At 41.4% G+C, this 24,874-nt stretch overlaps 1 protein-coding gene across 4 annotated transcripts in view; it reads right to left on the minus strand.

The window, feature by feature from the left end:
* Positions 1-294: 294 nt before the first annotated feature.
* The window catches only part of zeb2b (zinc finger E-box binding homeobox 2b), a 67,847-nt gene continuing 43,267 nt past the window's right edge, over positions 295-24,874 (minus strand). Inside the window, exons 3-10 of one of the 4 annotated variants that reach the window (XM_073815315.1) lie at positions 19,429-19,692; positions 14,524-14,592; positions 12,605-12,799; positions 11,676-11,890; positions 9,589-9,697; positions 7,339-9,338; positions 5,739-5,919; positions 295-2,779 (exon numbers count right to left, since the gene is read on the minus strand). In XM_073815315.1, coding sequence (XP_073671416.1) covers positions 2,199-2,779; positions 5,739-5,919; positions 7,339-9,338; positions 9,589-9,697; positions 11,676-11,890; positions 12,605-12,799; positions 14,524-14,592; positions 19,429-19,692 — 3,614 coding nt within the window. In that variant the 3' untranslated portion in view covers positions 295-2,198. Of the gene's footprint in view, positions 2,780-5,738; positions 5,920-7,338; positions 9,339-9,588; positions 9,698-11,675; positions 11,891-12,604; positions 12,800-14,523; positions 14,593-19,428; positions 19,696-24,874 lie in introns of all 4 variants that reach the window. The other 3 variants (XM_073815316.1, XM_065242921.2, XM_073815317.1) reach the window with 3 other exon arrangements.

The raw sequence follows: 24,874 nt of genomic DNA on the forward strand, positions 1-24,874 counted from the left end.
GTCCCTTGCTATAGGTTTATTATATGTAAGTTTAAAAACCCCTGACCTAAGGCAATGTATAAATATTAGTGCTGGTTTACACACAGGAGAAAACATAAATCCTCATGCACAAAAAGCTGTGCTTTAGTGATGTTAGATTGTGGTTTTGAAATATTACATTTCTTTATTTAAAAACTGAAATGACAACAGCGTCAGATTTTTTATTATCTACGGGAAAATGAGTGAACACAAAAAATCACAATGGCAAACATTCAAATCAACTAAATAATGAATGTAGATTTTAATTTGAATATTTTATTATATCTTCTGCAATCTAACACAATGGGTAATTACAGTGCAAACGCTTCATTGGCTGAGTAGGGTTTTTATTTTATTATATTTTGTAAAGGCTTTAAGGTTTGTAAATATACAGAAATATTCACCGGAGTTAAAACTAGCCCCAGTCTCCGGATGCATCTGTTACACGTCAATCAAAAGTATAAACAGTCAAAGGAGAAAGTTTTAATATTTGATGTATTTATATATATATATATTTTTTTTAGTTGAGCACAATTTAATTCTGCTCCTGTGATAATTGTGTTTGTTATTTCATGCTTTGGCAACAAACAGTGAATAGAGTGTAGATGTATCATCAGTTGATCAGGTAAGGAGATATAGAGACGGTCTTCTGTGTGAAAATATTTGATCTGTCTTTCATATGCATATGCTGTAAGAACTGAAGACACGTTAAGCTTCACTGTCCTCTCTCTCTTTCTCTCTCTCTGTGGCTTTGTTCGACAGGTTCTTTGCTCTTTATTTGAAGAGTTCATTGAAAACCTGCTCAGTCTTTATCGACTGTGAAGTTGTTGAATATCTAATGATGAAGGCTGTGAATCACCTCTGAAAGGTGAAATATCTGCCGCTTTGAGACAGAAGATTATAATGATGTGTGTGTGTGTGTGTGTCCTCTAAAACAAAAACACATGAATATATGGAGGACCTGCGATACATCAAACGGTCACACACGCTTACGTTCACACAGTGGCGTTCTTGGAAAAACTTCTTTAATTTGGCTACTTTTATTTGAGCATGGTCATTTCCAAGAGAAATTACAAATGAAAAAATCCATAATACTCTTACAAAGACATATTATTTTCAGGAAAGGTTGTCGTGTCTCGTCCGTTACGCTATCTTACATAGAACTCAACTGTCCCCGTTCCGCTTTAAACATCAAAGCGGATGTTAATTTTTTACGTCGTTCAGTTGAAAATACAGTGATCTTACAATATCGTATCAAAATTTCCAAATTTTGGAATTTCCAGTCACTGGAAAATAAAAGAACAGAAAAACAAATCATTTGCATTTCACAATTAAGGTAAACACAATAAATGCTCTCATTAACTTCATGTTGCATTTTACTAAAATAGATCTATTTATTGAGAACTATAATACTGTACTGTACAGTATGAAATAAATAAAATCAGGAGATACAAAAATGGGCCACATAAATAAGATGTTCTTTAAATCTACAAATAAAAAGATGCGGTTCTGGTTTGGTGTAATACTGAGAAGAAGAAAATTGCACAAACATCATTGTAAACTAAAGAGCTGCTTGGCCAAGAGAGAGAGAGAGAACGAGCTGAACGGGGTCGGCACTTCAGAAACGTGCTGAATAACAGGTTTGTCTATAAGGCAACGACCTTACAAAGGCTTCATCTGACCCCTCGCCTGTTTCTTTGCTCGTTCTCTCTTCAGCAGTCTCTTTAAGACTTCATATCATCCAAAACAAACCAAATACTGTCACGTTCCTTCACATAAATTAGGCCTTAAAGTGTGTGTCAGTGTGTGTGTGTGTATCAGTGTGTGTGTGTGTGTGTGTGTATCAGTATATGTGTGGTAAGGGCAGAAACACTGAGCATTAAATACTGACGGCCCACAGCCCGTGAGCTGCAGATTCTTTTTTAACACTGTACTGTATAATAAATATACATCGGCAAATAGTTTTCTTATTTTCGTAGTGATTATAGAAGCAGAGTGCAATTATTGTACAAGTTACTAGTTTGTGCTATAAATACTATGGAACACAGGATTTTAAGATGGTAGCACCACACATTTTTTTTAGGCCATAATACTGTACAATTTTTTAAAATTTCATTATTTCGTTTCCTTTTTTCATTTTTGCATAATGCAGCTTCTCGCACCCCTGAACGAAAACATCGCTAAACCGCGATGTCCTCCGCAACGTCCTCGTGATCCGATTTGAATTCGGCTTTCCCGTCCACGGAGCTCTCGTCCATGGACTGCTCGCAGTTTTCCTCGTCGTCCCTCATCGTGTCGCCGTCCGTGTCCATGCTTTTGTTCTCGCTCTCTTCCTCCTCCTCTTCGAAGTCCTCATCCCGCCGTCGACCCATCTCGGCGAACGTTCCCTCCACGTCCTTCAAGCGTTCTCGTATGTTCCCGTTCAGCCCGTCTCTGAGGATAGGCTCTCTCTCCGGGTGCTCTGTGTATCCGGACGGAGCCATGCCCTGCAGGTACGCCCGGTTCAGCAGCAGCTCCGTGGGCTCCAGGTGTCCCTTTTCCCGCGCCTCCCGCTCGGCCGCCTCTCGCTCCTCGGCTTCTCTCTTGCAGTAGGAGTATCTGTGGTTCATGTGCTGCGAGTACGAGCCGGAATGCGAGAAGCGTTTGCCGCATTTGTCGCACTGGTAGGGCTTTTCTCCCGAGTGCAGGCGACTGTGTTCGATCAAGTGGTGCTTGTGTTTGAAGGCCTTCTTGCAGATCTGACACTGGTGCGGCCGTTTACCTGCGGAAACACAAGACAACAGAGGAGACGCCGTGAGCGAGCGCTGCCGCGCACATGAAACATCGCACATTTTACAACCAAAATAAACTCTTAATAAAAAGGGAAACTAAACAGTTCGGATGAAAAAACAAGCGGAAATAATCGAATACGCTGGAGTGTTGTGTGTGTTTGTCTTTCTTCTCTGGCTGCAGTTCTGCTCGGTGTGCCGTCTGTGCGAGCGTTTGTGTATTTACTTTGTAACATTCCCTCACAGAAGTGAAGCGTGAAGCGGTGAGCCGGCGTCGCAACAACGCTGCAACACAAATAAACCGTCGCAAACCAAACAAACACACAGAGCTGTTGCGCAGGGACAAACAAATAAAGAGTGAGATTGAGCGAGGGTTTCCTGCAGCGTAACTCTTTTGTAAAGAGACTGAGACTGTTGCGAGCTGCATTACTCATGACGCAACACGCTCACGTCCAGAAGAAGAGCCTACACAGTGAGGACTAATGAAGAGAGAGAAAGAGAGAGAGAGAAAGAGAGAGAGAGACGTAAGGTAGAAAGTAAAAGAACAAAACATGAACAGAAGAGAGGAGAGGAGGTTTGAGGTATAAATGAAGTCTTCCTGTAGCTCATTCCTAGGGTGTTGTGTTAGCTGCACAAAAGGTCAAGGGTTCGATCGCAGGAATGTACATACTGTACTGATAAAAATGTATAGCACTGTAATGCACTGTAAAATGTAATAGTCACTTTGGATAAAAGCGTCTGCCAAATGCATAAATGTAAAAATGCACAGTAAGTGACAAAACACCCCAGAATTTTTTAATCAACGGCAAAATAGATGAAATCAGATCTTGTCTCACCACCCCAGAGCTTTAATGAAAACAATCCCAATAACATACAGTCACAAACTTTAACATGAGGACTTCAAAAAAACATTTTCCTGTTCAGTGTTTTCAGCACTATAACTTGTGTATTTTATATTAATAGAACTTAACATCCAGAAAATCTAAAACTTACACATTGCACCTTTAAATTATTATTATTTAAACTTCAATAGCAAAAACAATATTAAAGTTTCATTTGCTATAAATCAGTTCAAACATACCTAATGGGAATTTTGTTTATGGCAATTTCTGCATGGTATAACTAAATCTGGGTAATAATAATATCTATCACGGTGTAGTAAAATCCCAAAAGTTCATTCAGTAAAAATGTATATTTTACTTTCTGAATTAAACAATTATATTTGCTTGGAAACTAAGACGACACAATGTTGAATGCTCTCTCGTTTGTAAGTCACTTAGGATAAAAGCGTCTGCTAATAAAAAAACTAACAGCAAATAATTCACTTGAGAAAAATAAATCCAACTTTTAAACCAGAGGCATAAAATACATAAATATTGAGATATAAGATTGAAAATGATGTGATTGTCTGATTGTTGTAGCTCTACTGCCCAACACTAATCTGAACTTTACTGTTATTCTGCAAACACACAGCTGCAGCTGAGAGAGAGAGAGAGAGAGAGAGAGAGAGAGAGAGAGAGAGAGAGAGAGAGAGAGAGAGAGAGAGAGAGAGAGAGAGAGAGAGAGAGAGATGGGGGAATTAAGTTCATTCCAGTCTGTATGTTGTGATGCAATCAGGAGAAAGATAATGTGTGTGAGTGAGTGTGTGCGCGTTTGTGCATGTGTGCGTGCGTGCGTGTGTGTGTGTGTGTGTGTGTGTGTGTGTGTGTGTGTGTGTGTGCGTGTGTGTGTGTGTGTGTGTGTGTGAGAGAGAGATCTTCATCACATTTAATCCATCCACATGATTTACAGATGTTTTGTAACACAGTGAGTGTGTTTTTTTAGTTTTGGGGGTGAATTTAAATCCAGCTCATGATTTTTCTGTTGTAAATTTAATTTAACATCCGCAAGTCAAAATGTCCATTCTGTTCACATGACCTTTATCACACCAATCTAAACTGACACACATTTATTAAAACACTTTATACTGTAAGATGAAGATTTATATAGATTTATATTACTTCATATTAGAGATGCACCGATATATCGACCAATAATCGGTATCGTTTGCTAACAGCAGTTTTTATCTTACATTATCGGCCGATAGTTTTAAAAACAGCTGATATTCATGGCGGATATATCTTGTCAATCAAAAAGAACTGGAAAATGCAATGAATTTGAGATCTGTGTGTACAAAATGTAAAGAAACATCACTCGTTTAATGTTCAATATTAATTCTCATTATATAAATGAATAACATTAGAAAAATGTAATCTTCAGAATTTAGTTAATGCAAGTTAATATAACCACCAAAGATATCAGTCTAAATAATCAGCTATCAGTATCGGTGGAAAGATTTAATATTGGTTAATCTCTACTTAATATATCATGTTATATGTTCTATATAAAATTAAAAGATCTTTGACTTTCAAAGACTTAACATTCAGTTAACATCTATTTAATCTAATTTCACACCTTTTATTTTATACAAAATATATTTTTTTCACTTGACGTATATAATTCTACAATTTATATAATTTACGGTTGCATTTTATTACTGGTAAAGAGAGCAATTATGACAAATGTCAATTAAGTCTGAATTCTCTTGGAGGATTATTGTGAAGATATTAACTGTTCACACAATAACTATTGTGTGTCTAAAAAGCTAAATCTTCAGTCATTCAGTGTTCAGGGAGATGATATAGGTTTGTTTTTAGTTGTGTGTTTTTAATATCAGTATAACATCAGTGCTGTGTCTTTTTATATGAATTAAGTTTACTGACTGTCAAAAGGAGAGAAAGTCAAAAAGAGGAGAGAAGTCAACATGATTAAAGAAGAGAGAGAGAGAGAGAGAGAGAGAGAGAGAGAGAGAGAGAGAGAGACAGCAGCAGTGTGATTATCTGACGTGAGTTAGACAGACAGTTATTCAATGATGGTGTCTAGAACAGTATACATATACATATATATATATACCTGTGTGCTCATATTTGTGTCTGAGGAGGGAACTGCTCTTCTGGAATGTTTTGTCGCAAAGGTCACACGCGTACATACCACTTTCTGTCTTCTTAATCTTCTTCCTGGACAGACAGGCCTCGGGGTCGGCCATATCATCTAGACTGCTCAGATAATCTGCCGTCCCGTCGAGAAGTTCAGTCTGGAAAGAGAGACCATCAGCATTACTTTAGATCAGACAACATTAACAACACAACTCAAACCATATGACTGTATTTTATCTATACTGCATATTATTGTTATGTTGATTTTTAATAAGGATTGATAGTTTTACTGTTTGTTTCAAAATAGCAGATTATTTTCCCACCGATTGCAAGCATAAACATTTTATGTGCAGCGTGCCGTGCTCTGAAATACCAAACTAAGCTTATATTGTAAATGTTGGATTAGCTCATAAACGGGAACTTGCTTATTATAAATGTCACTATATTTTCAACTTTTTAGGCAATTTAAATGCCCTGCTAAAAGAGAAGCCGTTACTGGGATCAAAAGAATTAAACATTAAAATATTTGTGCGCTGAAAAGACGTGTAAAGGCAGGATATTGCAAATGAGGCCTTTCTCTCTGAGGTTTCTTAATCACACCTTATTCCATATATTTGCATTCAAATTTGGTTTAATTTCATACATGAAAGGGTGTTAGCGCAGTATTTATCTGAGCAGAGATTACCCCGATAGGCTTAAACTTAAATTAATGGGGAAAAAATATTATTACATTAGAAGCTAATAACAATACGAGGAGAGGCACGGCGGGGCATATTGCCACAGTCCTCTAATTTCAAGCGGTAATGATTAAATCAAGAGGGGCGCGAAACGGCCGAAACGGCAGCGACGATGCCCTCATTAAGGACAGTGAGGGCTCTGGACTGACAATACTTCTACGCAGTCTCTTTTAAGAAACCTCTACGCTATCGTTCCGCAATCAATTTAAGCTAAATGCCCTTAGCTGTATTTTTAAAATCTAATTTAATAACTTAGAATAGGAAACATTATTAATACTTTTTATCAGAATGGTTTCCCCGATGTTAAACAGCCTTCAGCGCCGAGATGTAATGAACATGGGGAGTGTGCATTATTAATCTTAATGCTCAAACTCATTTGAGCTTTTCTTGCTGTAGAAATCTAGAAAAAAAGAGGAGCAGAAAAAAAAGGCGAGGGGACGGAAATAAAGAGAAATGTCTCGAGCTCACTGACTCGTAATCCTTTTCTCGCACCTGAGACAGGAAAGAGGACGGCAGCACCGCAGGCGAACGTACACGAGCACTCATGAGCACTCGGAGCACCTGCCACTTTGAATCTGTTTCCTGCTCTCAGTCGAGGGCTGGCAACAGAACGCTTGGCACTATATAAGAGCCTGTGTACGGCACTAGAGGCAATGACGTCTGCTGCAGGTTCGCTCTCATCAGTCACCGGGCTTGAGGTGAACTCTCCGCTCCCACTCTGAGTGGCTTTTAATTAGTGTCTCAAAGTAGCCGAGCTCCGCTCGCAACCCACCCACCAGAGGGCTAGAAGAAAGACACACAAGGCCTGAGGCTTTTAAAAAGGACGAGACGGTTATTTACCTGGAACCCTGGTTTCCGATGGTACTTTCTCCTCTGTTGCATCTCGGCGAAGCTGGCCGCCCCCGCTGCGTATGTGTAGGCCATGTGTGGCAAAAAGCTTATCTGGTCAAGGCTGGGGTAAGGTCTAAGTCCCGGGAGACTGGCTTGCACAGGGGGCATGAACGTGGGGGGTGGAAATGCGCTTTGGGGCGGCAGGGAGGTGTACATGGGCTTGGCAGCGAAAGGGTTCAGACCGAACATGGGGCTAGAGCTTTTCTCCAGATTGTTGTTTGCATTGGGGCTGCCAAACTCCTTCTTGGAGAAATAAGCCAAGTTGAGCGGCTCGTCCACGTGCTCGCGGGGCGTCGCGACGTGGTTGTGGTCAACAGGGGTGCTGTTGAGCTTAGGTCTGCTCTTCACAGTCAATATATGCTTTGGCTCCTTCATGAGCTTTGGCAACGAGAGGTCCAGCGGTTCGCCCTGCAGGTCCTCAGAGGTGAAACTGTTGGGTGTGTAAGAACTAGTGTGAGAGTTTTTTGAGGAGGCAGACGACAGGTTAAGAGGAGATGGCGTGTTGCTTCTCGAGTGGTCCAGCTTCTCTCCCAGTGGCTTGTGGTGAGAGAAATGGGGTGTTTTGGAAAGCATGAGTGGGGTATCACAGTTGTTGATGTTGTTATGAAGCTCAGGGACGGAGGGGGACGTGATGCGGTCGGCACCTTTGACCAGGGACATAGGGGACCGCATGCCTGAAAAGTCTTTAGTGGGCGTGTGAGCGGAGATCACGTGACCCCGCTCCACAAGGTTCATGTCTAATGGAGGAGTCCTGGAATTGGCGTACTGAAAGACTTTCCTTTGTTCGAACCACTCTTTCACAAACTCCTGAGGAAGGCCGACTGCTATGGAGATTTTCAGTAGCTCTTCTGAGTTGGGCTCCATGTTCATGGCAAAATAAGCTTTTAGCACTGACATGTGGTCCTTGTACGGACTGATAGGGCCGTTGACGCCCTTCTCAGGGATGACGGAAGGGTGCAAGAGGCTGTGTTTCTCTGCGAACAAGCCGCTTTTGTTGGTCATGGCATTCTGAGTGGGTTGAAGCACTGCCTTGATCTCCTCGTTCATCTTGCAAAGGTAACGCTCATGCTGGTGCAGGGGAATGGGACCAGGGAAAGTCTCTTTGCAGTACTGACAGGAGAAAGGTGTAAACATTAGGTTACTATTCTCGTGGGCTTTTTCCTCTGTACCTATATCAAGCATGTGATTTGCCTTCTCTTTCTTGATATTGCTAATTTGTCTCTTAGAGTCCGTGGTCAAGCTCTGAAGGCAGGCTTTGGCTTCGTTGACTTTCTCTAGCGTATAATCTATGATGCTTTTGGTTGCACCGTTGTGATTGATGAGAGGAAGAGTATTCTGGGGTCCAGTGGGTAATGTGAGCCCCTGCTTCTGTTCCTCTATGTGGGTACCTAACTCCTTCATGTAAGCCTTCAACTTGGTGATCTCCTCTGGCTTGTAGTCCATTTTTTGTCGACAAACGGTGTTGTCCACGATCTGCAGGACCTTTTGCACCTCATTAAAGTTGTTTCCCAGTGACGGATATCCCAGCATCTGCCCTTCCATAGCCATACCCAAATGCTGAAGGGGACTCTGGGAGTTCTGAACGCCCAGCGGGCTGCCTCCCCTCACGCCGCCGTTCAGAAACGGACTGCCCGTACCGTATCCATGAGAAGCCATCATCAGCTTATAGTCGTTGAAGTCCAGTGGTTCAGATTTGATGTTGAGGTGGTTCGAGTGGTCCTGCAGGCCGAGAGGTTTGCCGTTCTCCAGTTTGTGTCGGAGCTGTGATATCGCAGCGTTTGTGGGTGAGGAAGACGCAGAGGTCGGAGATGAACCCGTCTTTATGTTGTTCCTCACCCTGCCGTTGATGGCGATCAGTCCGATGCACTTCTTACTGCTTATGTGCGAACTGTATGACCCCGAGTGAGAAAATCTCTTCTTACAGTTTGGACATTCATATGGCTTCTCACCTAGAATTGAGAGATAATTTATGATTAAGAACCTCATCAATTGTGCATTTTTGCAAAGCAGCAACATAGAAAAGACTTTTACAGAAAAATTATGTTTTAATTTTTTTCCGGTGCAGAAAGTTTTAGCTCATGTCTGAACAATGCTTATTTATATCACAAACCTTAAAATAATTGTCTATGGATTATGATCTAAAAGGGATTTTTCTCAATGCTAAATAACGTAGTGAGCAATAAAAGGAAAGTGACGTACCACTGTGTATCCGCAGGTGCTCCTTGAGATGATGTTTGTATTTGAAGGCCTTTCCACATTCAGTGCATTTGAACTTGCGGTTTCCAGAACTCTGGTTTAGGATCTGGTGCTGTGGAGGAAAAAATATTCACATGAACAAACACACATAACAGGAAAGATTTAAGCAAATGATTTTACGACAGGCCAAATGCAATCTTGCTTGGTTTGGGTGCATTTAAACAGTGATAATAAGCCAACATTTACCATTTAGAAACACTGCACAGGCAGCTAGTTTTTTCTTCATTAAGCAGTCAGAAATGTCCCAGTTTAACTAATGTAGGATAAACGTTCAAAACGAATCCAGCATATTTAAGCAACATATCCTTCAGATACCTGAGCAAACGGTTCATTACGCGAAAAGGTGGGTTCGCATAAATATTGCAATTTCATAATTGGACTCAAATGCGCAGACTGTTTAAAGTCTTCAAACGTCTCTTTAATAAGCCGTGAACACGGCTTGTAGGCAGGCACTTCATTTGCTGTTCAAAGGTAGAACATGAGAACTGCGCCCCTCGCATTTGCAATTCAAAGCAGAGCCTCGAAAATCAAAATATAATAACAATAACAACAACAACAATATGGGCGTCGGTGCAGAGAAGCAGAGAGCGCACCAGGCGAGCACAATTAATTCAGAGTGGGAGGTGAGCATGTCGAACGGGCAGAGAAACACAAAAGGCCTGTGAGCGCCGCCCATGATCGGCTCCGACAACTGGTGGTGAAGAGAGCGAGCGAGAGAGAGAGACAAGAGAGAGAGAGAGAGAGAGAGAGAGAGAGAGAGAGAGAGGCCCGCATTCCGCTGGAGACAGATGGCATAAAGCGCGGGACACACAGAGAGAATTGTTCAAACAGCGGCAACCTTCAAACATCAAGCAAGGAGCGAGCGGCCCACGGCGGGAGGGACCCGACCATTCGCTCATATGCTGCCGAGCCGCATAAACAAACAGCAACAGCTGCTTTCTGCCCTCCCCACCCTCCCTCTGAGGAGGGAGGCAGGTTCGGTCCCAACGCGCCACCCTCGATATGTCACCCCGCCGTCCTAATTGTGACTGGCAGCGGGGAGAGGATAGGGACCCGCCCGCCCGACATGATGCTTTTACACAGTGTCAAGCACGGTGTGGGCGGGACTTTGATTGGCTATTTGCATATGTTTGGGCTTAGCAGGTAAAAATGAGCTTGGGTTCACAAATACACATAGAGCGCTCTATTTCCGTCTCCTGCACGTTTGGACAATCACGGTCTGATTTCGAGTTTTTAACAGAATCAAGCACACAAACGAAGAGCAACAAATAGGAAGTAATTTGTGGATTAGGGAGGTCACGGGTGCAGAATGGGCCATCTGTTCATGTTTTGAGCGGCCCATGGCATCAGGTGAAAAAGTTGGCAGCTCTTCGCGTATCGAATCATTCTGTTCTCGTCACAGCGTCGTGTCTGAGAGATAAAGAGCTGCAGTATCTCATCTCACACGACCTCGGGAGTCATCCTGATCCTGAGCCGAGATGCTGCGATAAGTGGTTTTGTCTCCGGAGAGACCGTCGATTCATTGTATTGTACTTCGTCAGTCAGGAGAGAGACTCTACCTGTTTGTTGAGGGAATTGCACTCTACTGTATTCGGATATGACGGCCCATTTAACGCGTGTAAATAACGGCAGAACAGACTGTTAAGAGACAAACGTCAAGCTCTCGACGTACCCGAATCATTTACGCAAATGGAAATTGCGATGCGTTACTCTGTCACCACGGACAAACTGATTTTTAGAGAACTTAAAAAAGAAAACCTAAAGAGCGGATACGAATTCTAAATTGGAAATTAACATAGCCATTGGATCGTGAATATAAGACTGCAGTATCATATCAGAGGAGGCCATCAAAAAACCATTTAGACCTCAATTAAAGCTATAACCATTAAAAGATCTGCATCTTCAAAATGCCATGAAAAATTAATAATGATTGCCAATCAAAACGATATCTTTTCTCCGAGGGAATACAGCACATTAGACATATACTGTAGAGCGCAGGGAAAGAGAGAGAGAGAGGAAACGCAGCTCACCTGATCTCGTCCTGGCTTGTGTGTGGCCATATGTCTCTCCAGCTGAGTGCGGTAAGCAAACGTGTAGCTGCACAGAGGGCAGGCGAAGTTCTCCTCGTTCTTCTCGTGCCGGTACTTGATGTGCTCCTTTAGGGAAGTCAAGCGTTTGTAGCCTCGGTCGCAGTAGGGGCAGGTCAACAGTTGGGCAAAAGCATCTGGAGTTCCAGGTGGCAGGTCTGCGGCAGAGGGAGAAGCAGAGAGGTCAGCAAAGCGACGGCTGAGAGCGGGCACTGTGCCCGGCGTGGTATGAGGAGGTATCTGTACAATCTGCTCCACTGTGTGCCATCATCGAGGTTGGCACCGCCGCTCGTACGCGCTCACGCCAATGCATTCGAGAGCGTGCTCTCAAATTGACGTTTGACGATTTTGCTCGAGGGCTTTGTTGGTGATGAAAAAATATAACAGGATTTATAAGCTATTTTAAACTGTAGCCCTGTTAGACACTGGTGGATCAAGACCAGACCAGACAACATGTAAACCATGCTCTCAAAAATCCATTAAAATATAACAAAAACGCAATAAAACATTGAAAAATCAGCTTAAAGTAGTAACGTTCTGTCACGGCTGTATGATAAGTGGTGTCGAGAAACTTTTTTAAATTGTATTGGAATAAATGGCTATATCCTTGGCTAAAAGCAATATTTCTGGCAGCATTTGAAGCCAGTTGCGGTCATAATCGTTCCCAATGGTTCTCGCATGTCTAATCTTTCACACGTTCTTCATCAGAGAGGTATGCGCTGTAATGTCCTCAGCTCCTCCTCCACAAGAGAAATTTAGAGTTTCTAATTTCACCACGCAGACAGCTGCACCTCGCTCTAAAGGTAAACACTCGGGCATCAGGCCAATCAGACGACAGCAACAGCTGCCCGTGTTAGCGACGGCATTCTCACCGTTCTCCTCGTGTCCGTTGGCTTCGGGCGTGGCTAGGCGGGATCGGGAAAGCTCCTCGGGTGCTTCGGGGTAGATGATGGCCGTGTCGCCCCTCTGGAGGTATTCTGCGATACTGACCACGTGACTTTCGCTTTCCACCAGTTTACGCTTCCCGAAGAAATCCTCGAACTCGGGAACGCAATGCACACCCTTCACTAGAGAGAGAGAGAGAGAGCGAGAGAGCGAGATTAAATAAGACCTGGACCCCTTCTAGCATGTGAAAAATATGGTGCATTGGAAGGTGACGGAAACATGTAGCAACAGCTGTGATAAAAAGAACGCAGGAACATTAGAGAAACGTTCTGGGAAGGATACGTCTAAATTACTGCCTTATCTAGCCACCTAATGGCCACTAAAATAAGAAATATGACTTAATCTAGCTGGAGAACCATTTGAATCATGGAAAAGCTTTTAACAATAAACCCTTTTTCTACTTTTAACCGTATTAGAGGCAGTCAGACAAGTAGGAAATGATGCTTGCCGTAACCCCGACATCACTTCCTAGTTCTCTTGACCAGACGATAATTCCATTACCTTAGATAAATTTTGACGTGAACATGCATCATGATTGGTTTGTGCATTTTGGGTTATTTTCCGTTTAATATGTGATATACATGCATTACATACAAAAGAAAAATCAAGTGTTTTTTTTTTTATATCTTAAATGCAATCTCACATCACCTCAAGAGTTTTAGATAAAATCTCAGCAATGTCTGCAATCAAAAGATTTTTAATACGTTTGCATCAGAGCCACTTAAGATTCATTGAGACACCCAGTGCAGAAGCTTAAACCTCCCCTGATCTTTTAAAAATAACAATCTTTGAGTAATAAAAATGTCTTTAAAAGAAAAATGCATGTACAAAATGATTCCCTAATACTAAATCTTTAAAAGAAGAGCAGAAGGTGTGAATTCCAGCACAATGTTTGCGTATGCAGTTGTTGTATAACGTACAAGTTTATTATCTAACAGCCGTCTCCATTTCTAATTCATCAAGTGACAAGTGAAATATTCTGGAGGAGGAACCGAGCGTGTTTGACTTCACTTTTATAAGCTAGCTTTTAATTAGAACGAGCTTGTGTAAGATATAAACACTGTAGTCAGGTTTGTCTGACAGTAAACATTTTATCGTCTCATTTGTGCAAAGGTCGAGCCGCTGGGCTGCGTCGCTGTCAAAAATGTCTTGAAAATGTCAGAGAGCCGGCAGCCCTTTAACATTATTTAACACGGCGAACGGCTTGGCTCTCATTACTGTACCTGCCTCACAAACCAACACGTTCGACTCCTCGCTCCTGTGGGTTTCGCGGCGTACATGATCTAAACAAATCGAGTTTACGTGCAAATTAGATTTTGGGCTGAAATGTGATTTGGGGGAGGTAGATCTCACAGAAGATGGTCTAAAGTCAAGGATCTAATGTTTCACTTCTCCTGTTGCTCAAAGAGCCCAGCTGCAGAGGAACGTCGTGGGCTGCACAGCGGAGACGAGCTGTTTATCTCTGGAGTGCGCGTCTAACATTAGAAAGCTTTATTAAAACTACACACCCTCACAGAGAGAGAGAGAAACAGGCCTTTCCTTCTCAACCACATAGGCTTTTTATTGTGGTAAATCAATGGTCAGGCATCTATTGTACACCTCATCAGAATGAAACAAAGCAAACGTAATCTACATCGAGATTGTGATCTGACCATCAGTAGTAAATATTTCCATGTATAACTCAAAAAGAAACAGACTGTACTGCTCATTAACATCTAGTTTACATGCTAAACCTCTCTAAGATGCCACTAACTTTGTCAATTCCAGCGACTAGATCTAATGAATGGCAAGGTTCATTAACTTTATTAAAAATGTCAAGCAAATAAAGTAGACGCACGTGACTGACCTGAACCGTTCCCGACTGATGGCAAATTGGCATCAGGCCCCATGCTGTCATAGTCACCCTTCAGATCATCTGTGAATGAGACAGACAGACAGACAGACAGACAGACAGACAGATAGACAGAGAGAAAGAGAGGTGAGTCTAATGATGCACACACAGTTGGATTGAAAACATGTTGTTCTGCATCTTGTTTATAATGACAACAATCACACAAAGCAGATGAAAGAGTCAAGTGCACTGAGAAACAAACTACAGCAAACTCAAAGATCAGGGCAAGAATGTTCAGACCACCTGAACAAGCAAACAGAGAGAGAGAGAGAGAGAGAGAGAGAGAGAGAGAGATGCAGTGAATGAAGTGTTACTGCACTTGATTTCCTTTAGACTAACTATATAAGATTAATTTAAATCAAGATAAAACAGCCTGTGGTGTTACCTGTTTTAATTTATTATACAAAGACAATTTTAATGCAAAAAAAATTGCAAAAAAATGCTATAATTGCAACAAATGTTTCCATCCAAAGTTGCATGTCAAACTTACGGTCAAAATTATCCCGGGTTTCCTCATGCTGCCTTGCGCGCAAATTTATACACGCTGCAAGTCTAGCATGGAAACCATGGCCCAAATTTTCGCCTGAAATAGGGAACCAATCACAGAACGGGGAGGGGGCAGCAAGACGATGACGATGTCTTTGCAACACACCAATTGTCTATGAGCTACGTACAGATGCATTTGATAGATATTCGTAGCGCCCAATAAACGGCTTTGGGTATTCGTAAACCACGCCTCACATATGAGAAAATGAACATGTGGTTCCCAGACCACGTCTCATTCTCTATGAGACAAATTTGGAATATCGCATAAAATATTCAATATTGCGAATAAAGCCTTGCTTTCATCAAGTGAGTTGTGAGAACAGAATCGTTACTTCCTACAAAACTGCCCCAAAACATCAGTAAGAAAAGCAGGTGAAGCCACTGTATAAAATCCTTTTGGTGAATAATAAAGTATTTGCGCTTTATGATTTCGGAGGTAAATTCCTGCTGTTTGAGAATGACGTCAAGTAAGATCATTTTATTTATTTCTAATTTCAGATAAGTCATGCAATGAGATTGGTCCGCTGGTTAGTCCAGTTATGCCGTCCATCGCACAAACTTTTTTGGTGCGAATCTAGTGATTTATTCTGTTAAATTGTTTTCATTGTTTCTTTTCTTTTCGGATAAGAACTTTATTCAACTTAATTAAGTGCATGTGTTTTTATAATTAAGGCTCATCTTTCCATCCAGCGGTTTTTTATGCCACATCCCAAAATGTGCATAAAAATAGGTGGATAAAAATATAGCTACTCTTGTTACATGTCTTTAATTCTGCTGTGAGATTGGACTTTGTACCACGTTATTGTTTATACTACATCAGTATAAAACTTTAACTAAACATATATTACTTACAAAAACTCGAACATCCTGCTCTCTCTCTCTCTTTCTTTCTCTCTCATGCACACAAAGTATTTGAGTGCTGATCTAGTTGTGCTTTTGTCTCAGACAGATAAATCAGTTTGGAGGTGGTGGATATGTAAACAGAGCTCTGAAGAGATTCATGTCGAGTCTCTTTCACCTCATGATTTCACTCCATTCACTCAGTTTACTTTCAAAACACAGCCTGTCAGCTCGCTCTCTGAAAACACACGGCTCCTGTCTGAACCGAACGACTCTCTGAGGACTTCGCAGAGACCCAAAAAAAGTAAAACAGTGAGACAAGGGCAGCGAGACGGGCAGGTGATTTATTTAAAGTCTCTATCACTGATAACACACTGGTGAAGGACATTACAGGATACGAGAATGAGTAAAGGACGACAACAGCACAGAAATCTGAGCGACCGGAGAAAACACACAAGAAAGAGAGCACGAGAGAGAGGGCTGGGCTGATCTCAGGACAGAGTTATGTGCTGAGGTACCAATACAGACAGTCAGGCACCAAACGCGTGAAAAAAGTCTTAAATGCTGAAGAAGAGTGCCCACAAGTTTGAAGAAAGAAAGAGAGAGAGAGAAAGAGAGAGAAAGAGAGAGAGAGAGAGAGAGAGAGAGAGAGAGAGAGAGAGAGAGAGAGACCAGCAAAAACACAGTTGTGGTTTTTATCACACACACACACACACACACATTGAAGAATTGCAACAGAGAAATCACAGACATTCTGGCTCCACAAAGTTTTATCAAATTAAAAGAATGTTCTGGGTTCAGTATAAGTTAAACTCTATCAACAACATTTCTGCATAATGCTGATTACTGAAAATAATTTCAACCCAACCGTTAGGTTGGAAAAATGTGGTTACAGTAAAGCAGTTACGATGCAAGCAAAATGAAATATAAAACTTGTTAAAAGTGGTTTCAATTTGAAATTGAGATCCCTGTGCTTTTTGTATTCTGTTGTGCAAAATAGTTTTAAATGCAAGAACTTTTCATGTGTGATCGGTTCCTCACTTTTCTGTGTAAAATCGTAAAATGTGTAAAAAAAAAATTTGCAAGGATGATGGCCAAGTTCTCACCAGCAATGCATCGTTCTCCAATAATAAGTCATCGACCATCAGTTCATTATTTAAGTTTATAACAAAAATATTCAAATATAAAAAGGAATCGAGAGCATAAAGGGGCGTTCACATTATAACGATAACTATAACGTTAACTATAACAATAATTATATTAGCATCCACACCACCAGACGATAACGATAACTTTATGCTAATTCACCCGCTAGGCGCAAATCATTTACCTTCAATGGCATTAACTAACATTGCATACATATACGCTTGTAATTGTTCACATTAAATGTATAAATATGCTATAGTTTTTTTTCTCTAAACAGTGAATCTAATTTGTGTAATCTAATTACCTTTTGGTGTAACAGTTATTGTAGTAGAATAAAAACACTCAAATTCACTGCAAATGCATTAGCGCTGGACACCTGAAGTCATTTTATGAGCAGTGCCACAGTGCCATTTCAAATGCTTGCACTTTAGATTCAAGGAGATTTGATTGGCTGTCATTGGTTTATCATTTACTGGTTGAAAAAAAGTGTTCCCAACAATATCATTCCTTGTATCTTTATCGTACACCACTATTCTCTTAAAAAAATTATTTTAAAAACTATATTTTTATAGTTAACGTTATAATGTGAACGGCCCTTTAGTAGACTCAATTTGATGACATGTGACTACTCTATTTGTTTGATTTCAAACAGTTGGGGTCATGAAAGGGGTCTTGGGTTCAAAACATTGGAGTAAAGCAACAACGCTTGGAATTTCCAAACTGCAGCGACTGACTGTAAATTATGAATCCAGCCGCTCTCCTGCAGTAATATCAGGCTTCATGATATTCCTCCTCATGCCGACTCGAGCGCTTCTCGCTAAACGTGCAGGAAGGTTTTTTTTTTTTCGGGGGGGGGGGGCAGTATTAAATTTTTAGACTCCTGAACGCCCTCTCTCTTTCTCGGCTCTGTGCACAGCTAGTTCATTAGCACAAATGAATAGTGAAGAACTGCTCATTTAGATGGCCTGTCTTCCATGGTCTCTCACTCTGCTATGTTTCTGTCATATGCTTCCAAGAATCATTGACTCTTATTACACATGTAAATGGCTATCATAAAAATAAAAATTTCATTTAAGATTCTTAATGACTTGAGCAGCAGCCTGGCCTCCCTTAATGATTACCTCGCTCCCTCATTAAGAGTATTTATCTCCCCGCGCCTCTGACTGCGCCTCCCGCACCAATGACGCTTGCAGGAGGAGAAACCGGGAGCCGGGAGTTTACATGGACTCGCGTACACCGTTCTGCTATTACTGCAATTACAGACGATGCTCGACAAAACCAACAGAATTAGAACCAGAGGTAGAAACTGGTGTTGTGTGCTAATTAAAGAGGAAAATTACACTTTAGTTGAGAAAAGGAGAGGAGAGGAGTGTGTCTATGTAATGAGGTGCACGCATCGGAAAGGTAAGGGTGTGGCTGACATTAGAGGGGCGTGTTTAAATGATCACAAATTTGCTTGTTGCTGTGTTCAATTGCCAAATCTTCCCAACATGGGTGTTTAAACGCACTTCTCCTAATAGCAAACTTAAAATTCCAATTCAATTGAAGAAAGCATGAGACAAGCGAAATGGGTGTGTCTGAGAGGAAGGTGTATCTGAGCGAAAAGGGGTGTGTCTAAAAAGAGAGGTGTTTGCCTAAGAGTAGGGGGCGTGTCTAAGAGGAGGAATCTGCCCACAAGAAGGGGACATTTCAGAGAGGCAAGAGGGGTTTGTCTAAGATAAGAGGCCATGTCTGAGAGGAGTGTGGTGTGTCTAAAATAAGGGGCGTGTCTGAGAAAAGTGGGGTCTGTCTAAGAGAAGGGGTGTGTCTAAGAGGAGGAATCTGCCCACAAGAAGGGGACATTTCAGAGAGGCAAGAGGGGTTTGTCTAAGAGAAGGGGCCATGTCTGAAAGGAGTGGGGTGTGTCTAAAAGAAGAGGGTGTGTCTGAGAGGAGTGGGTGTGTCTAAGAGAAGGGGGCATGTTTGAGAGGAGAGGGAAGGGGTGTGTCCTAAAGAGACGTGTTCAATTCAATTCAATATTTTTTTTTATATAGCGCTTTTCACAATTGTTAATTGTTTTAAAGCAGCTTTACATTAATAGATGTAGAAAAAGCATAGAAAAGCAAGCGTAGTAATAATGTAACATATACAGTAATGTAGTAAGCTAAGCCAAAGGTGGCGGACTCTCCAGGGGATAAAAAAGACCCTAGGAGAAAAACCCTCCTGGCTAGTCCAGGGGGAAAACTCCTAGCAGTAGAAAAACCCCTGAGAGAGATACATATAAATTTATATATATAAATACTATCGGGGTATGTAAACGGGTAGTCATAGAAAAAGGACAGTACTCACCAGTGCCATCGATTGAAGTGCTCAGCAAGTCACTGTCATGCCAGACATTCTCTATTCCACTATCCTTCATGTCATCTTCCTCATCCACAGTCTTCCTCAGCAGCGTGTGATCCAGGGTCGGGGAGGGCGGAGCTACAGACTCATGATTGACGAGGCTAACGGGACTCCCCGCACCGTTGAGAAGGCCGTCCTCCTCCGACACCAGGAGTCTGTCGTCATCTTCCGTCTCCGAGCCGGTCTCCACAACGTTCTCATAGTCCACCACTGCAGAACACAACAGAGACGATCAATATTAAAGACATTTAATACACACAAGTTAATCTGACACTCTATGTTAACAACTGACTCATGCATCTATCTTTAAATCTGTCAGGAGAAACATCTGCATTAATATCAGGAGGCATCATATTCCATAAACAGAAAGCAGGCTTTAGTTTTGTACGCGTATCGTTCGGCTTTCGATGGAGCGAGCGTTGCCACCCCACACCACGCGCAGCAAAGTCTATCTTAACATTCCCCTGTGGACAAAAAGATTACACTAGGCATATCTGTTCCTAACATGATCTTTGACTAATCCACTGGTCTGCACTTGCCTCCTGAACAACTGCACAACAGGTGCAAATTAAAATGAAAACAGCGTGTGTGTGAGCGTATGTGACCTGGGCTGAATACCAATTGACAGGGGAAACAAAACCTTTTCAAGAGGTGTGACCACAAGGGTTTAGGCAAGTTCAGACTGAGTAATGCTCTCGGTGAAAGAAAGAGGAAAAGAAAAATGGGGGGGGGGGATAAGAATAGAAAAGCCACAAGAATAAGTGAGACATTCAGACATGATGTGCGGTTCACATATACCTTCAGCACAGCACATTAAAACTTAAAAAGTCCCACGATACCCCCCCACGCCTGGGCTCGACATTTCTACACACGTCACATCGCTGAGTATTAACACTTAAGAGAGTCCAAGCGGCGCTCGAGTTTCCAAAGCAGAGATTTCGTTTAAAGTAACCTTTTAAAAATAACACGACACTTAAACTGTTATAAACCAGAAAGATTCAGTTAATAGACAAATATATGCAACACTTTATGCTATCTCTCTCCGCGTCATGTATGATTAATGTGAACTACAATATTATATTTCTTAAGCATTGCATCAAAAACAGCACGCTGTAGATGTTTACAAAACTTAAAATAATGAAAGTTTGTGATGCAGTATATAGGTAAAGCTGGAAACAGGACAAAGAGACTTCAGGAGATGAAGTTAGAGAAAGATGAAGAGAGAGAGAGAGAGAGAGCTTTCACAAAGTGAAATCTTGTAAAGTTAAAAATAAAATCCATCAACTTTGCGCTGCAAGATTTGAAAAGGCCGATAAATAATGATGGGTTGGGCCGAACTTCAGATGGAGTAAAAATTCAAGAGCGAGCGCATTGTTTGGCTGACAGACAGCCTATCACGCGCCGGTATTGTGCTCTTCAACACAATAATTCCAACCTGCTAATGTCACCGCTGCCATTACAGTGATTTCTCACCTCATCTCTAATCAGTCTTTTGTGTTTCTGGAGCGCAGACACAATGAAGCGATAATGTTTACTTGCTGGCTAAGTTGGGCTCTGAAGACACGCTCTATTCGTCGGCGTCTTCGGCGAGTGTCAAAGGGAACAAAGGCGATTACGGCTGCCATTCTTGCAGCGATGCTACCTGCTACTCTGCTTTTGATTTCAAACAAATAAAAGGAACATCTCTCACTCCCATGCCACAGATAATTAAAATGACATTCCTAATTGCCCCAGTCAACGCTAATGCCGGGCTTAACCTACGCGTCTCCGGCAGACGGGCCTGTCATATCCACGCCTGCTAATCGCAGGGGCTGTGCAAGATGGTATTGATTCCGATGCTCGGTTTCTCAATGCACAACACAGATTTAGATGACTATGATTGAGGGAAAGTCATTTAGAGATGGAAAAACTGGGCCAAAACCAACCGCAGAACCTTTACACCTCTTGAAAGATGTGATGACGTTTCATTTGCAATTGCCATTTATTTCAAGACAGAAAAAGGTTTTAAAGAACTATAAAATAAAATTAAAAAAAGAGGTCTGGAGATTTTAGTCAGTGAACTGAGTCCAAGTTCATTTAGGGTTTTCGGTTCATATCTGTTGATATTTTGAGCCCAACATTTACAATGCATGCTAACGGTTCATAGAGTGAAGCCTATTGGCTATTAAAACAAAAGTCACAAGCCATGTATCCCAACCTAACTTTCTTTTTAATGTTAACACACACACAAAACAAAAAACACCCACCATATGATTTTATGAGATTTTTAAAAATGCAACTATTATACATATTTAAACTAGTTGCCACAAAGTATTACAAATAATCAAGCATATAAAGAGTAAATATTGTTTCTTCCTTTGACCTCTGACTGCAGATATAATCCTGTAATCCACACGAGTCAGAGGCGTTCCTCTGAGAAATTCCCAAAATACTCCAGGGTTTGGTCCTTACACACCATCACACAAGTGCAACCTGAGGGCTTCACAGCACATACACACATGTGGTCCAGTACAGTAACACAACTCTGTGTGTGTAATGCCCTGCAGATAACACACACACACAGTGATGGGCACGCACACAGTTATTTTCTGGTCTATATATGATAACAAAATTAGGTGAGCTCTGTGACGACTCAGTTGCTAGAATAAAATCTGCCAAAGTAAGTGCCGACTCGATTTTTGCAATGTTTTTGTAATGTTTGCAAAGAATTGTGAGTGATTTGAGGACAATCTCACTTTATGCATCCTTCAAAATAGGCCGAATGAAAAACATGAAACGAAGGCTGCCATCGAAGCATCCTTTGAACTGAGACGTTCGGCGACAATGCATGATGACATGCCAGCCAAAATGTAACACTGTAAAAAACATATATAAAAAATAATGGACTTAAAGGGGGCATCTTATTTTTGAATGCGTAAAATAAATCTTTGGTGTCCCTAGAGTACATATGTGAAGTTTTAGCTCAAAATTTCATATAGATAATCTGAAGAGTTTCGTTGTTAAACGAGATAACTCCATGTTATTATTTTGTTTAATGCTGCTACTTAGCTGTATTTTTAAGTTATGAAGGTTTAAATCAAAACAAACCAACTGCAGTTGAATTGATATTAATTGGAATGCACAACCAAAAAAACGAGATTTCTGAAAAATGAAAAAAAAAAACTTTAGTTATCTCGTTTGCAAGGAAACTCTTCATTTATTATAACATGTTAAAATTGCCACAATTGAACAAAAATCCATTTTTGGGTGTGTCTTTAAATGCAAATGAGCTGATGTAATGCAAACACTGATCACCATAATGGTGGTTTGTTGAAAATAAAACTCAATTGTGCTGTCAATTAGTTTCTATCTTTGCACTAAATAGCAGTGCTGTGATTGGATAGTGCAGATTAAGGGGCTGTATTATTAAGATCCCCTTCTGACATCACAAGGGGACAAAAATTTCAATGAGCTATTTTTTCACATGCTTGCAGAGAATGGTTTAGCAAAACTAAGTTACTAAGTTGATCTTTTTCACATTTTTCTAGGTTGGTAAAAGCACTGGGGACTCAATTATAGCACTTAAACATGGAAAAATAAGGTTTTCATCATAGGTCCCCTTTAAGTTCTTACAACTATTTTTTTAATAAAATTTATAGCAACCTTTACTAAGTCAAAAAAGTTGAAATTATTTAATTAATCAATTCAAGTTGTAAAAAATTAAGTGCAACAAGGAGTTTTTGGAGTGTAGGACGCGTCATTGACACCCACAATATACAGTATAATAAAAACACATTTTACATACCATTAATCTCATTACTGACTAAAAGAATAATCGAGATAAAACTTTATGAATACCTTCTTCCAAAATGTGTATGCATGTAAAGTTTGGTTTATATAAAACTGTAAGGTTGATGTGGGGTTTCTAGGGTGCACATCTTAAAAAAACAACACAGACAGAGAGAGAGAGAGGGGGGGGGATGAACAGAGGGTGGTGTGGTGGAGGGAGAGGACAGAAGGGTAACAGCCCCGAGCAAACAAAAGAGTAAAGCAGCTCAAAGGCCAATGAATGGAGAGAACTCAGTGATGTGTAAACCAACTTCTGCCTGGATGTGTGTATGAGAGAAAGTGTGTAGAAGAGAGAGAGAGACGGGTGTGTGTGTGTGTGTGTGTGTGTGTGTGTGTGTGTGCGTGCGTGGGTGTGGGACAGGATGAACATGTGTTTTATGTGTGTTTATCAGGAAGGGGGTGGTTATGTTCAATCACTCGCGGCAACAGTAGCCGGACTTTAATTGGACTCTCATTTATTTCGGGGAGGCCGGAGCAACAGGCTGAAGAGAGCGGGTCTGAGGGTTTAGCTGCTCGGCCCGACTCGGCCCACTTACACCATCTGTCCTCGCTCTGGGTCGCCCCTCCTCTCGCTCCATAAGCCAAGAAGAAACACAACACACACACAAAGGAAGTCTCATCTGCACAGGACCAGAAAACTCGACAGTAAGATCAGACTGACGGCCGGGCCGGTGTGACATCGCTAATACAATTATCACTGACACTATTAAACATTTACAGTTCTGTTTTATTAAATGTTATTGCAAATTGAGTAAAATGTGTCACAAAAATAATGTTATCTAGAGTAGCTGGATGATATAATAGTGATATTTTAAAAACATCCGTTTCAAGCTGTCATTAAGATATATTTACGGCCTTTTTAAAATGCGTTTGTATTTTTGTTTGACACGGTTAATACATTATAAAGCTATTGAACGTATTTGTGGTTGGGCTGGCGAAAATGTTTGCAGGGCAAATGTCGAGCCCTGCCAGAAAGAGAGGCGAGATGTCGGAGCGAGGACGGGGGCGCGTGCGTGCAGGTGAGCGCGGGGGTAACAGGGGTATCTCCGGCTCTCGCATCCGTCAAGTAAAGGAAAGGTTAAAATTAGAAAATTTAATTTATTTGATAATTTCCCAGAATAATTAGAGTTAATATGGGTTAATTAATATGCAAATCTCTCAGCAGATGTTCGGCAGTAAGAGTTGCGCGAGGAGGCAGCCCGCTTCGCTCTCCCGCATGCGTTTGGCTGTCAGTTAGTGACCGTAATTGCCGTAACTAACCAAATACACAGAAAACCTTTAGCGGGATAAAACGCTTTCTGCCCCAGTCCCGGCACACCGCCACTTCTCTCGCACAAAGACGCACAATTTCTTATTTTCTCTCGTCTGAATGGGCCTTTTATGCGGCGTTGAATGGAGCGAACGTTCAGCTCGCTTCACTTTTCTCTCTCTTCGCTTTATATTTTCCATAAACGTGTATAAATATAAAAGGCGAACAGACACGGCACCTGCTCTCGGTGTTGTTGCGGTCTTGTTACCTAAATGCGTTCAGATGGGGACGTTTACGTGCGGCTGCGGTGAATGA

The sequence above is a fragment of the Paramisgurnus dabryanus genome, chromosome 7 (assembly GCF_030506205.2).
Source record: "Paramisgurnus dabryanus chromosome 7, PD_genome_1.1, whole genome shotgun sequence".
NCBI classification, from domain to species: Eukaryota; Metazoa; Chordata; class Actinopteri; order Cypriniformes; family Cobitidae; genus Paramisgurnus; species Paramisgurnus dabryanus.